General features: G+C 41.9%; 3 protein-coding genes across 4 annotated transcripts in view; 1 reads left to right on the top strand and 2 right to left on the bottom strand.

Moving 5' to 3' along the window:
• The window catches only part of LOC109475877 (arrestin domain-containing protein 17-like), a 15,580-nt gene extending 15,253 nt beyond the window's left edge, over positions 1–327 (bottom strand). The window contains exon 1 of one of the 2 annotated variants that reach the window (XM_019776687.1): positions 209–327. The gene's annotated coding sequence lies outside the window, so the exon portion shown is untranslated. The remainder of the gene's footprint in view (positions 1–208) is intronic. The other variant, XM_019776686.1, reaches the window with a different exon arrangement.
• Positions 328–4,129: 3,802 nt separating this feature from the next.
• On the top strand, positions 4,130–6,531 carry LOC109475744 (collagen alpha-1(X) chain-like). The gene is made up of 3 exons (XM_019776506.1): positions 4,130–4,292; positions 5,029–5,136; positions 5,960–6,531. The coding sequence occupies exons 1-3, from the start codon at positions 4,130–4,132 to the stop codon at positions 6,529–6,531; spliced, it is 843 nt and encodes a 280-aa protein (XP_019632065.1).
• Positions 6,532–10,753: 4,222 nt separating this feature from the next.
• Positions 10,754–12,827, bottom strand: LOC109475743 (lysozyme g-like). Its single transcript, XM_019776505.1, has 3 exons — positions 12,645–12,827; positions 11,227–11,362; positions 10,754–10,887 (listed from the first exon to the last, which is right to left on the bottom strand). Exons 1-3 carry the CDS (start codon positions 12,825–12,827, stop codon positions 10,754–10,756), a joined length of 453 nt encoding a protein of 150 aa, XP_019632064.1.
• Positions 12,828–13,058: the final 231 nt, after the last annotated feature.

Raw genomic sequence — 13,058 nt, 5'->3', positions numbered from 1 at the left:
CCATTTTTCACTGTCCTTGGGTCAGTATATATTAGACCAACTGAGGCTAAGGTCCAGACGATTTTGACCAGGTGACCATTGAAACATGTTCATGTCTACTGTCTTACCCCCACCAAAAGATCTGCTTGGAGATTAATACGTGTTACCAAGGACATTATACGTATGTCCTTGGTGTTACCCAAGACAATATGACAAACCCTTGACCCACCTTGCGAAGGTGTTTCGCGGTGTCTTCTTTTGTCTGCACTGCTGTATACGTGGCCGTGGCCTGGAGATGTTTACTGTAAGACGGCACCTTACCCTGAGGCCCTGACGCGACAGTTCGACCGATAGGTTGATAGGGTTAGAGGTCATCTTTTGTGTATGCCAAATCAACCGTAATCTGAACATACAGGATTGGTAGCCTCCTTCGCAGACTTGCAGGGTGGCGGAGTTATGTTTTTTTTTTTCGGTGAACGACGCGAGTTATGCCGCAGAGGAACGGTTATGCCGCCGAGGGAGTTTGCCGGGAAGAGTAGTCGTTGGGGGCGAACCCCTCTCGGCGGTAAAGCCGAACCCTCTGCGGTATAACTCGCGTCGCTCACCGAAAAAAAAAATAACGCCGCCGCTCTAAAAGTCTGCAAAGGAAGCTACAGGATTGGAGTCGTGTGGCGTAACAACAGATAGTTCGGCTCGGAACCAAGAAGTCCCGAGTTCGAATCCTGCTCACCTTGACACGAAGTTTCTCACTTTAGGTGAAAATGAGTAAAGTGAGGTAAAATGAGATATCTGTTGTTGAAATACTAAAGAAAGGCTAAAACCTTATAAGGAATACTTACATTACATGTTTGAAATGAGTTGATATTATTACGGTTATAATCAAATGTTTTCTACAGATTCGCTAATATTCATTTGATTATTATCTGAAATGAGTTGATATTATTCTGGTTATAATTAAATGTTTCTACAGATACGTTAATATTAAATAGCTAGTTTACACCAGGGTCTCGTAGCGGTGTTTATAAGTACTAGTTTACACCAGGGTCTCGTATCGGTGTTTACAAGTACTAGTTTACACCAGGGTCTCGTAGCGGTGTTTATAAGTACTAGTTTACACCAGGGTCTCGTTGCGGTGTTTATAAGTACTAGTTTACACCAGGGCCTCTAAGCGGTGTTTATAGAAAGTTTATTGCAAATACTTGCCCGAAGGCTAATTGCAATTACAAACAACATAGAAAGAAAGTACAGTGGTATGTGAGACTATATCTACTTCTAACATTATACTATATTCTACAACATGACATGACACTAGTTTTACTGGGTTTGACTTCTTCTTTTTAGGCCGTGGAAGACGAATAAGTACTAGTTTACACCAGGGTCTCGTAGCGGTGTTTATAAGTACACCAGGGTTTCTTAGCGGTGTTTATAAGTACTAGTTTACACCAGGGTATCGTAGCGGTGTTTATCAGTACTAGTTTACACCAGGGTCTCTTAGCGGTGTTAATCAGTACTAGTTTACACCAGGGTCTCGTTGCGGTGTTTATAAGTACTAGTTTACACCAGGGTCTCGTAGCGGTGTTTATAGGTACTAGTTTACACCAGGGTCTCGTAGCGGTGTTTATAAGTACTAGTTTACACAAGGATCTCGTAATGGTGTTTATAACATAATGCCATGAACATTTCAAAATGCTCTATTCACACGACCTGGTACTCTTATACTTCTATTCTTCCTGAGAATTATGCCACGTACAGCAAGTAAATTTTATGCATGACATCCTCCGCAGACTCCAAATCTTACGCGAGCGGGCGAAAAAAAACAAGCCGGGCCAAAAAAACAAAAAACAAAAAAAAACAAGGTTCCTATATTGTGAAATTTTTGACTCAATCATTGTACAAATGGTTTTTATTCAGTGGGAACATCACATATACACAGCCGATATCACATATCACTGCATCAAAGTAAGAGACAAAACATTGAATCAGAGCCTTGTCTTGTATCCTCTCTTCATAGTTATCTGCCATCCACCTTCCGGCATGGCAACAGACATCTTTGCGCATTGTCGACCGCTGTCAGAAGGCAACAAAATTTCTTTTTGTCCAAAATCAGGCGAAAATTAATGCACACCCTGATGTCATCCATAAAAAATTACTTGCTGTTGCCTTATCGATATTGACATCAAGAAGCCATGAAATGTTGTAAGACATGTATACAAAGAAACTCATGGTTAGGGTATAGAATTTTCTTCTTACACAACCATAGAGTTTCTCACCTGCTTACGTTTCGATGTCTATCAGACACCCTCCTCAGAGCTTCTGACTGGAGTTCTGCAACTCGCCGCTATTTAACGCCAAAGTAGGTGGCGCTTTTGCGGCGAGAATGCAATCCCAAACGTGGCTGAGCTTGTATCCCCCCTCGTCCCGGTTCATCACTGGGGTTGACTTCCTTATCCAGACTGCTTCTTTAATCCAACGGATTCTATACCCTAAGTATCTTCCAACCTGATGAAATTATTTACGAAACTCATGGTTGGAGTTACTTACCGCGATTAGAAACGCTGAAATTGCAAAGTACGCCTGGGGTCCAAAGTAAACCCGGGCCTTGCTAGCCTGGGTACCATCCGGATTTTCGCTCCGCAACGCTCGAAATAGTCGGAAAAATCCGGATGGCACCCTGGCTATAACCCGTTGCAGTTGGATGTGGGGTAATTTTGTTCGGTTTGTTGAGTCATATTCAAGCGCCGCCTGAAAGGCATCCAATTCGATTCTAGAGCAGCAAAATTGGAAATATTCTAGATAAGGCAATCTTTGTGATGTTGACACATACTGCTTCACATTAGCACATTTCAATCAGTATTTCATACTCTGGGCATTTAAAACTGAAGAAACAAGCCTCAAAATGAGTCCTTCATTTTATGGGAGGTACCCTAAAAATGAGTCCAAGGCCCTTCCAGTAACCATTTTCCGTCAGAATGTTTTGAATTTTCGGTCCATATGGGTCAATATACATTAGGACAGTGTGGTTGCAACTTAGTATGTAGATAAATGTCTAGTAGATTGACTTAGAAAAATCAGGTTTCCAAGCCCTAAAATTGCATTGGATGCCTTTAACATTGGAACTCTGGGGTATGCAGTAAGGCTGAAATCTACTTGCTCAGAAATATCTACTTTGATGTTGGTTGTTGCCAGGATATGCTTTGTCATCCCGCAGCCGAACTGACCTTTTATGCCCTGCAGCATGTAGAAACCATATGTGTCTGATTATTTTCTGGCAACAGCATTAGCTAGTGGTAGTCAAGGTTAGGCCACACCGACTTAATTTCATGGATGACATCCGCGCGCGCATTGATTTTCGCCTGATCTCAAACAAAAAAACAAAAAGAAAGAAAGAAAGATCACGTCTTCCGAGGCTCTGGCCTGGTTCTAGGCCTGGTAGTTCATGGTAGTTAGCGACAACAAAGCCGGTGGTAACTCTGAAGGACGGCACCCAGGCTACCAAAGCTCCACAACTCAAGAACTCAGAACATACGTACAGTGCCGATTCATAAATTCCGCAAAAATCCAGCATGTGCCGGCCTGTCGTATACGTCACTATGTAATGCGCCAAATTCACAATACCGGATTTGTATTCCTGTGGCTTAGTAGCATTTTTATTTTTCGCCGGATTTTTTTTTCGCCCGCGCGCACTAGTTTCGGGGTCTTCAAAGGATGTCATCCATAAAATTAAATCGGTGTGGCCTTAGTTTGTTTTCCCGAAGTTGCATCGCGTTTCCTACAAACACAGACTTCATCGACTGCCTGTGACAGTGTTAATCAGGCAGGAACAGAAAACCACCAACAGGTGGTGTTCAGAACAGCTTATGCAAGATGCAAGGGTCTGAAAGGGTTTATCGAAGCACTCACACACACACACTGCACACACACACACACAAAACAAACTGTACGGATGGTGTGTAGAAATCATACGAACATGTCCTTGCTAACACTACACAAGCAAACATCAACCATTTTATTTAGTGTATCATTGTTAAGTCATTGTCCAGATTATCAACGCATCTGACATATTCGACATCGCCAATCACGTCCTCCTTTTGCCAGGCATTACATAATACGTCTGTGCAGGCGTTAAGAACTTCAAGTGAACAACATCGCCATGTTGCGCCCATTTGGAACGCCAAACCTCGTCGTTGCGTTGTTTTTTCTTTCCCTCAACAATGTTTTCTACCCTGTGAGTGGGGAAGAAGTAGAGGGAGCATGCCCAAAGAATCCGTGTGAGATCAAGGTCATTGCTGCACCAGGACCCCCCGGACCTCCAGGTACGTGATTTAAACTGCATTTACCTTGGGAGCAAGACTAGTAGCGGCAAGTTATTAGTAGATAGGCGGGCGTAGTGCCGGTTGGCTCCCGAAGGAAATCGACTAACGGCCCGATACTAGTCTGGCTGCCAGGGTAATGTTAGCTAAGACTTGTGGTGGAAAGCTAAACTCCTACGCAACAAGTCTGTCATTATAGCTCAATGTACCCCTGAGATATTTTATGTGTTGTCCGAGCACGTACTTTTGTAATGATTACTCTATTAGCCACCAACACAGATGAGCCTAGCCTGGTATCCAGTCTTACGTGATTGGGGGTATTGGGGTGTTCGGGCAGGTTGTGCCTTCGGGGGCTCTAATAGCTTCCCCCGCCCATTGCAACAGACCGTCCCGGTAGGAGATCTAGAGTTACGTACGTACGCTAATAAGAGACAGTATGCGAGGAGGGCTAATCAAACTCTCGTGTAATACACACCGGGAAACCTTAGTATGCATGTGAGGCGGGCGGGACAGAGCTCTTTCGGCCCCGACCAGGATCACACTGGATACCAGGCTAAGATGAGCCTTTTACGTCAGACTTTTGGCACGTAGAAAGTACACAGTTCCAGGACCCTATACCTGGCTGAGGTATCATAAATTTAAACGTTAATATGTGATGCAAATTCTTCATTCGTCTCAGGCCAAGTGAATTCGCTTAGATGATAGGACTATTTTCCTGACTCTGTATTTTTCTGTGTAGGCCCTCCAGGTCCGGTAGGTGATGGCGGGGGCACAGTGTCCGTCGGACCGCCGGGGCCTCCGGGACCGTTGGGGCCTCCAGGACCGCCGGGGCTTTCAGGACGGCCGGGTAAGGTTCACCCTGGATGCCAAACTAGTATCGGGGCGTTAGCCGTTTTCCTTCGGCAGCCGAGAGTCCTTCGCACACCTGCCTAAATTACCGCTACGGGGGAGTTGAGCCCGGGGGGAGTTTGGCTGGCAAACTCCCCCGGGCTAGACTCCCCCGTAGCGATAATTTACACCAGCGGGCGAAGGGCTCTTGCGGCCCGGAAAACGAGTTCTGGATTCCAGGGTAGGTAAGGTTACCTTAAATATAGTATTGTACACATTGTATGAAAAACTGCCTATAGACCCCCCATCCATATCCAAGCGTATGATGTTCCATACCGATAAAGATATCACAATCACGAGTATGTCAATTGTACTATGTTAATTGTACATGTTAATTGTTAATGTTAATTATGTTTACCGAAGGAAAACATATTGTTTTTACTCAATTTCCTCTTCTCTAAACACTAACCTCTGACCTAGCCAATGACATGATTTGTTGACGTCTCTCACCATGGCGACTGGTGTTGGGTTACATAATGTTGCAAACTTCATGGTCTGCTCTGCTCCTGTCACCATATACTAGTAGTACATGTATGTGAATATGTTTGAGTAAAAATTAACAGGGCAGACCATGTCCGAAGGTAAACATTATGCATTTGCTTTGCAAATGTTACTTCTCTAGTTGTACTTTTTTTTGTTGTGTGGCGCTGTTAATACAAGTTGTAAACTTGTCACACTGTCACACTGTCACACTGTCACAATGTTATGTTTTCCTTGTTTTGATAAATAAAAAAATGTTACATTTTTCTTACTCAATTTGTTTTTTCCTTGTACCCTTAAAGGTCCCAAATGCAAACCTGGCTGTATCCCAGACATGCTTGGGCCAAGGGACGGGCCACGTGGATATCCTGGACCGTCTGGACCGCCTGGACCGCCTGGACTGTCTGGACGGCCTGGACTGTCTGGACCGTCTGGACCGCCTGGATCTCCTGGACAGAGAGGCCCGCCTGGACCCAGCCCTCCCGCCGTGGCGTTTTTTGCGGCTCTAAGCTCCGGCACAGACGTCCTTGCACCCGTGCTGGCATACGATGTCATCCACACCAACGTGGGCGGAGGCTACGACAGGGAGACCGGGAAGTTCGTGGCCACGACGCGCGGCGTGTACACCTTCACATTCACGGCGAGGAAGGGCGCAGCGGCCGACTCCCGGTGCACCGTTTCGCTGGTGAAGAATGGGGTGAAGATCGTGTCTCTGACCGCACAGGGCGGTCAGACCCACGCAAGCAGCACCGCCGTCTTACTCCTCAGGCGCACGGACCAGGTATGGATGATGCTCTCCGACGGGTACCTAGAGAGTGATGCCAGCGGAGAAGCCACCTTCTCTGGAGTACTGAATGCTTTGGAAGACGAGTAGACGACATTAAAAGTTTTACCGTCGTCGAGAAGGTTATGTGTTAGGTACACCATATATAAAGCGATTGTAACCGGTTGTCTTCAGTTAACCATGATGTATTAGAAAAACTCGTAAATTCGCATACAAATGTCTATTAAGAGAGAAGAAACATGCCATAGATAGAAGTTTAGATATAGATAGAACATAGAATAGTTTGCCTAATCCTTTTTGTAACTTGATTTAGCCCCACTGGAGCATGTATATGCAATAAACTTCACTGTCATTATCATAGTCATTATATTTGGTAGGCAGGTTGGGATGACAAAGTTCAAGGTCAAGTATAAGTACTTTAGTGACTTTGTAATCATTTATTTTCTTGGAGCTGTTCTGAGTAGAAAGAGCACCTGTCTTAAACATTTACACTATAGGTTGTAGACTGGCCCTTATCTGATGAAGGATCAAAATGTATTCAAACTTTGCTGTTATAGGTTAATGGATACCAACGAGATGGTAGAGTAAAATACTCCCACCTCTAGCTGATTACTCTCCATGCACTTCTGCTTATACTTTTATACTTATTTACACTAGTAAGAACTTTATGTGAAACTGACTAAAGGAGCAACCAATCCATATCCAATTATGATCTACTCTACTCGAGTCGACTCTACTCTACTCGAGTCGACTCTACTCTACTCGAGTCGACTCTACTCTACTCTACTCTACTCTACTCTACTCTGCTCTACTCGAGTCGACTCTACTCTACTCTACTCTACTTTACTCTACTCTACTCTACTCTGCTCTGCTCGACTCTACTCTACTCTACTCTACTCTACTCTACTCTACTCTACTCTGCTCTACTCTACTCTACTCTACTCTACTCTACTCTACTCTACTATACTCCACTCTAATCTACTCTACTCTACTCTACTCTGCTCTACTCTACTCTACTCTACTCTACTCTACTCTACTCTACTCTACTCTACTCTGCTCTGCTCTACTCGAGTCTACTCTACTCTACTCTACTCTACTTTACTCTACTCTACTCTACTCTGCTCTGCTCGACTCGACTCGACTCTACTCTACTCTACTCTACTCTACTATACTCCACTCTAATCTACTCTACTCTACTCTACTCTGCTCGACTCGACTCTACTCTACTCTACTCTACTCTACTCAAATTCTCATCGTGGTTTTTTAAAAATAGGGTGTCTGTGGGATATTTTTTGATATCATAGCTGTTGCACATTGGCAGCTTTGACCTTGCTATCTGACCTTGAACTTTGACCTCATATGGACCGTGGCCTTTTGCACTTATAATGCCAAGGGGAGCGGTGAATAATCAAATATGGATATTTTTCAATGTAACTTCATGGACTAATAAAACAGGAACCAAGAATTACAAAAAAACTGTTTCGATATGCCGTTTCTTTGAGAAGTTATGAGCTTTTGAAATTCAATTTTTGGGTAAAAAAAGCCAAAAAATAGCATGTTTACTTTTCAAAACCTGTCCTATATCCAGATTACATATTTGAGCCTGTTTTATGCATTCATATGTTCAGAAGAAGGTGGTCATAGAAGGTATTCAGTAACAGTTGCATTTATGTACAACGTATGTCAGATAGTAAGATTACTAGCTGGTATTGGTCTATCAAAATTCTACATGAATATATAGGTTCAAGGGTACTATGTCTGTCAGAACATGGAATACAACTACTGAATAAGAACAAGTATACCGCTACAAATACCTGCTTTAAGTTGTAGTAAGTTGTAGAATGGTTTTAAAGTTGTTGTTTTACAAGGACGAGGGTCACCAGTTCGTCCCCTTCTCCTTCGAAACACTCATGGAGGATCACAACTAATGAACTAAGCCACACTGCAGCTGTCAACCATTCTGTAGTAATTCTAGATGAAGATAATGTAATGATGTAATTCGGAAATTTTGAAGGTGTGTGACACTATTAAAGTCTGTGAATTAAATTGTTGGAAATGCAATAAAGAAGAGTGTAACTGCAGCTCTGCAGTCTAGATTGGGTTCTTGTATCAGCACTTTCTGGGAATCCAGTAATTGTTAAAATACTAGAAGCTATTTCATATTCTTGAAAGACACACTGTTATCATTGCTTATCACACATCCGTCGAGTTTTCTAGATCATGTTGTGTTTAAGACGCACAACGCACTTATACGGAGATTCTCTTCTTCGTAAACTCCGAAGAGAACTAAGTTTCCTGTCTATTCACAAACTGGACAGACACAAGGGTAGGATAGTCGTGCGCACGAAGTACACACTCAACCGCTCACTATGAAGTGGCGACGACGAATGAGGATGAGTCGTAGGGTAGGTAGGGGGTAGGAAGTGAGGACCAATAGGAGAGGGTTATGGATGGGGGAACATCCGTCCAATTTGTGAGCCGACAGGAAACGTGATTGCTATAGGTTATCTACAACTCTCCAGCGGGCAAACATATCTCGACAAAAACAGTATGGAGCATTGCAGAATGTAAATGTCACAGAAGTATAGTCAAGAACCTCGAATCAGTTTCTCATTTACAAGGATCTGAACTTTTGTCTGCAATGTCTGATAAACATTGCTGGAAGAGGAACTTCTACATTCCTTGAGGACAAAGTTTTCATTGCATAATGGTATTGTATCAAGTAAAAAAACAACAACTGCTCTAATAGTTGTGTAATTGTAATTGTGTAACTTTACGGTATTTTTTTTCATTTAAAGAAGTCACAGAGACTCTTTAGAGAGACTGAAACAACAAATATAGATGATGCCAGAGTGAAAATATTTGCAGAAGAATATGCATTTAATGTCAATAATTGCTTCTTTCATTATTCAAGTTACCTTGCACACATACTACATCCTAATCAAAGATTATCCAATTCAGTTTTTCCTGTTCACTAAGGCAGAAACCATTCCTAGTAATTGTGGACATGCTTTACAATGTACATGACGGTGATTGTACATTTGTGTGTACACAGTAACATGTTCTTGCACATGTATGTAGTTGAAGTTATTGTTATACAGTGGTATATATCATTTGGTGACATTTGGTGACATTATGATAATGTATACGCAGTGGTATAGTGGTATACTACTAATAGTAATATAAAACAGCTGTGGTTATGTGAAAACTGGAGTGCAATCTGTGGCAAAGAATATACCAAGTGGTTTCAATTGGCATGTTTGTCTTTTGTTGTGTCTAAGTATTTTTAGAATTGTTTTTCCTGACATTTGCTCTCCATCTCTCCACAGAATGTCAATCAATCCTTTGGCATGCACTACTTTAAAATCATGTGATTGCAGGTCTCGTAGGTCGTGGTATTATAACCCAATCACCTGAAATTTGGTAATGAGGACGCCTATGACATTCATGTACAATGTATGCCCATATGGCTGCCTTAATGTTTCGGCATTTTTTATTAATCAATTATTTATTTTGGGGTTTTTATTTTTTTTAGAGGGAGGGAGATGGACTGAAATATGCTGTATTTGCTCCCAAGCAAATGTCGGCCTCTCTAGTATTTATTCAAATCTTTACCTTAAGCTGGTGCGTTATGCCAAAGGGTGGTTATGCTGGCTTTACTGATACCTAAATCTTTGTTTGAATTGAACAACAAACTAATCTTGGCTAAAATAATCAGTCTCTACATAAGTAAGACGACATCGAAAGTTTTACCGTTGTCGAGAAGGTTATGTGTAAGGTATGTTAGGTATGTTGAAATAATCAGTCTCTACATAAGTTAGTCTCGTGCATATGATTTTTTCCTATTAATTAGTGCATTGAAGCCATATCATCTGATAAGCAACATGTATTACACATGAGCTATGGTTACTTCAATAATTTCAAGCATACATATTTTGAAGCACCCTTAATGCTTAAGCCTAATATTCTTAAAGCCATCATCATCATCTGTCATCCTCCGTAGAGGTGGCGCATACAAAGTAAGCCCGCCAAAACTGTTTGTCATACATCACAGAGATAAGGTCCTGTCCCTCCAGGCCTGTTTCAGGCCTACTGGCTGGTTCTTCACTACGTACAACATGACCGGCCAAGCAAAGCCATCACCCACCAAAAACTAGGACCATTAATAATTTTGTTAAGTTTAGCAGAAAGTATCTTTATGTACTATGTACCATACAAGGATCTGCCTTAAAAGAGACACACACCAAACTATTAACTTGAAGATAGAGCTTCGTGTGTTTCTGTCTTTCAAATGATAGTGTCATATTTGACATCAATATCCATTTTGTTTGTACCACTGTGCCCTTGCCACAACATCATTAGCATAATCGTCTCCTGTTGTGCCTTCGTCCATGTTTTCATAAGTCCAAACCTGTTTAACGCCAATATTGTAAGCTGCAATGCCTCCTGTGTGTGAGAAAAACAGGGCATACAGAGTTGGAATTTGGGCAGTATTATATAAAAGAACAAACTTAAATAGTATACATGTGGTGCTAATATGTTTTTTAGAGTTGGTTGTGGCATTTCTTTTAATTTGTAATTATCTTATAATTTTTTAATGTATGACTGATATGGTGAATGCTACTTAACTTCCAGTGATACTATTGTGCAGAATTAAGGTAAACGTTTGTCACTGTGACATTTCTGTAATATTTTGTTATCAACTTGAATACAAAGTCAAGTGTAACATGCCAGTTAGTGTTAGTGAATTTATATTATGCAACTCATGTATTCATTTAACTTTACCTTTAAGCTGCTGTTCTGGAGTCCAGTCGGGAAAATTGTTTTGTATTCCCTTGATTTTTTCGATGAGGATGTCTGTGGCTTGTCGGATATGCTCAATACTTCTAGGTCCACCTACTGGTCCCGAGTCCTGGTCAACCTAAAGAAATTAAAAGACCTTGAGATAGGTATGGCAGATCTTTGTGTTAATTTCAGCAAGCTTTTGACATTGGAGATTGCAGTTTGACCCTAACCTGAGACCATCTCTCTTGAGATGAATCACATTTCCAAGTATTCATAAAATATTAGACAAAGGGGTCGATGACTTCATACCTTCGTCATGTATGATTTTGGTTTGTCAAAAAATGTGCTGCTGTATATAGTTTTACTTTTATATTGCTGGTACGTGAACCAAAGGATGTTTAATTCATCCGTCGTTGTACAGAAACATGCTACATGAGTACGGAAATTCTCCGACATAGCCAGGGTGCTTGTCATTGTCGACACTACTGGGTATCTTTTCGGCTTTGGAGTGCTGTGGAGTTTTCATGTTGGTGGTTCCATTGACTTGCACGCTACTGGAAAGAGTCACAGTTCCTAGGACGGGACGTTAAGCTGTGGTCTACTGTTTATGTCCCGAGAGAGAGGTCACTAACCTTACAACCATCTGTTCCCCAAACCCCAGGATTCCCCCACCCCACAGCTATTTTGCTGAAAACCACACCAGGTACTTAGTGCCCAAAAATCTATGTCCCACTTAAAAATCAAGACCATAGCATGTCCACAGCACGAGTTACCATACCATGTACCCCGCTGCAGTACCTTACAAAACTGCAAGAGTGCCAGAAATTGACCTTGACTTTCATTTTCCCAACCACATCCTACCTACCAAATATCATAAAGATACATGCACCACACCCCAAGTTATAACCGATTACAAAATCAACAACCCCTGCATATGGTGTATCTACATGTAAACACATAATAACCTTTTGAGGAAGGTAATAATGCACAAGGCACAATCATTTCATATATATATACCAACATATCAAATACGATTCATAACCTCTCCAGATTTTCTGTTCATAAACACTCAGACACACAGTTATGGAAACATAAACCTTGCACAGTGAAGGTAGTAGCACTGTAATATTCATCTCATCTCCTCCGCTCCTGTATCTGTATCTTAATAGCTGGTTCTCATAACTGCCAAACAACTTGGCACACCAGCTCTGCTGGCATGCGACACGTCGGCAGCTGACTATATTACATTATATGATGACTTGTTGCACCTAGCCATTTAGATGAAGTACCTAACCCTTTGGTGGCAGCGAGTATCAGGGGGAATGGATAATTTTGTTGTTGACTGTAGGTAACTCCGGTACAGCAGAAGGCCATTTTATTTGTGTTAAGTGAAGAAAATGGATGACAATTGTCCTCACCTGCATAAGTCCAAACCCATTTTCGTCATACCTTCCCGATCCATCCTCAAGCAGTTGAGTGCCACCACGAGACTCACGGCTGATTATAGCTGCTATGATGGCGGGGTCGATGCCCTTTTCGTCTGCTACTTGCAGAATTATATCTCTGAACTCATCAACATTTGGTTTATCTGTCTGTGCCATCGTATGTGATGCTTCAACTCCTATGAAAGGTACATGTATTAGATAAAAGTGCGGATGATTCATTCCCCACATACAGCATATCAGGATTGTCAACTTGCATTTAAACGTCCTCTGTACGTACATGTATACATTGAACGTTTTGGTAATCTGAATCTAATCTCAAACCAGTAGTTTTGGTTATCTGTGATGTATTGTTTAAATTATAATGAAACATACACATGATGAAAATTA

The sequence above is a fragment of the Branchiostoma belcheri genome, unplaced genomic scaffold (genome assembly GCF_001625305.1).
Source record: "Branchiostoma belcheri isolate BF01 breed outbred unplaced genomic scaffold, Haploidv18h27 scaffold35, whole genome shotgun sequence".
NCBI lineage: Eukaryota > Metazoa > Chordata > Leptocardii > Amphioxiformes > Branchiostomatidae > Branchiostoma > Branchiostoma belcheri.
This window is presented reverse-complemented; position numbering and strand designations above follow the sequence as displayed.

Coding starts and splice junctions, on each gene's coding strand:
- LOC109475744 (XM_019776506.1), top strand. CDS start 4,130: ATGTTGCGCCCATTTGGAACGCCAAACCTCGTCGTTGCGTTGTTTTTT. Junction 4,293..5,028: donor AGGACCCCCCGGACCTCCAG/GTACGTGATTTA, acceptor TTTTCTGTGTAG/GCCCTCCAGGTCCGGTAGGT. Junction 5,137..5,959: donor GGGGCTTTCAGGACGGCCGG/GTAAGGTTCACC, acceptor GTACCCTTAAAG/GTCCCAAATGCAAACCTGGC.
- LOC109475743 (XM_019776505.1), bottom strand. CDS start 12,827: ATGGCACAGACAGATAAACCAAATGTTGATGAGTTCAGAGATATAATT. Junction 11,363..12,644: donor ATGGGTTTGGACTTATGCAG/GTGAGGACAATT, acceptor TAATTTCTTTAG/GTTGACCAGGACTCGGGACC. Junction 10,888..11,226: donor TCCAGAACAGCAGCTTAAAG/GTAAAGTTAAAT, acceptor TCTCACACACAG/GAGGCATTGCAGCTTACAAT.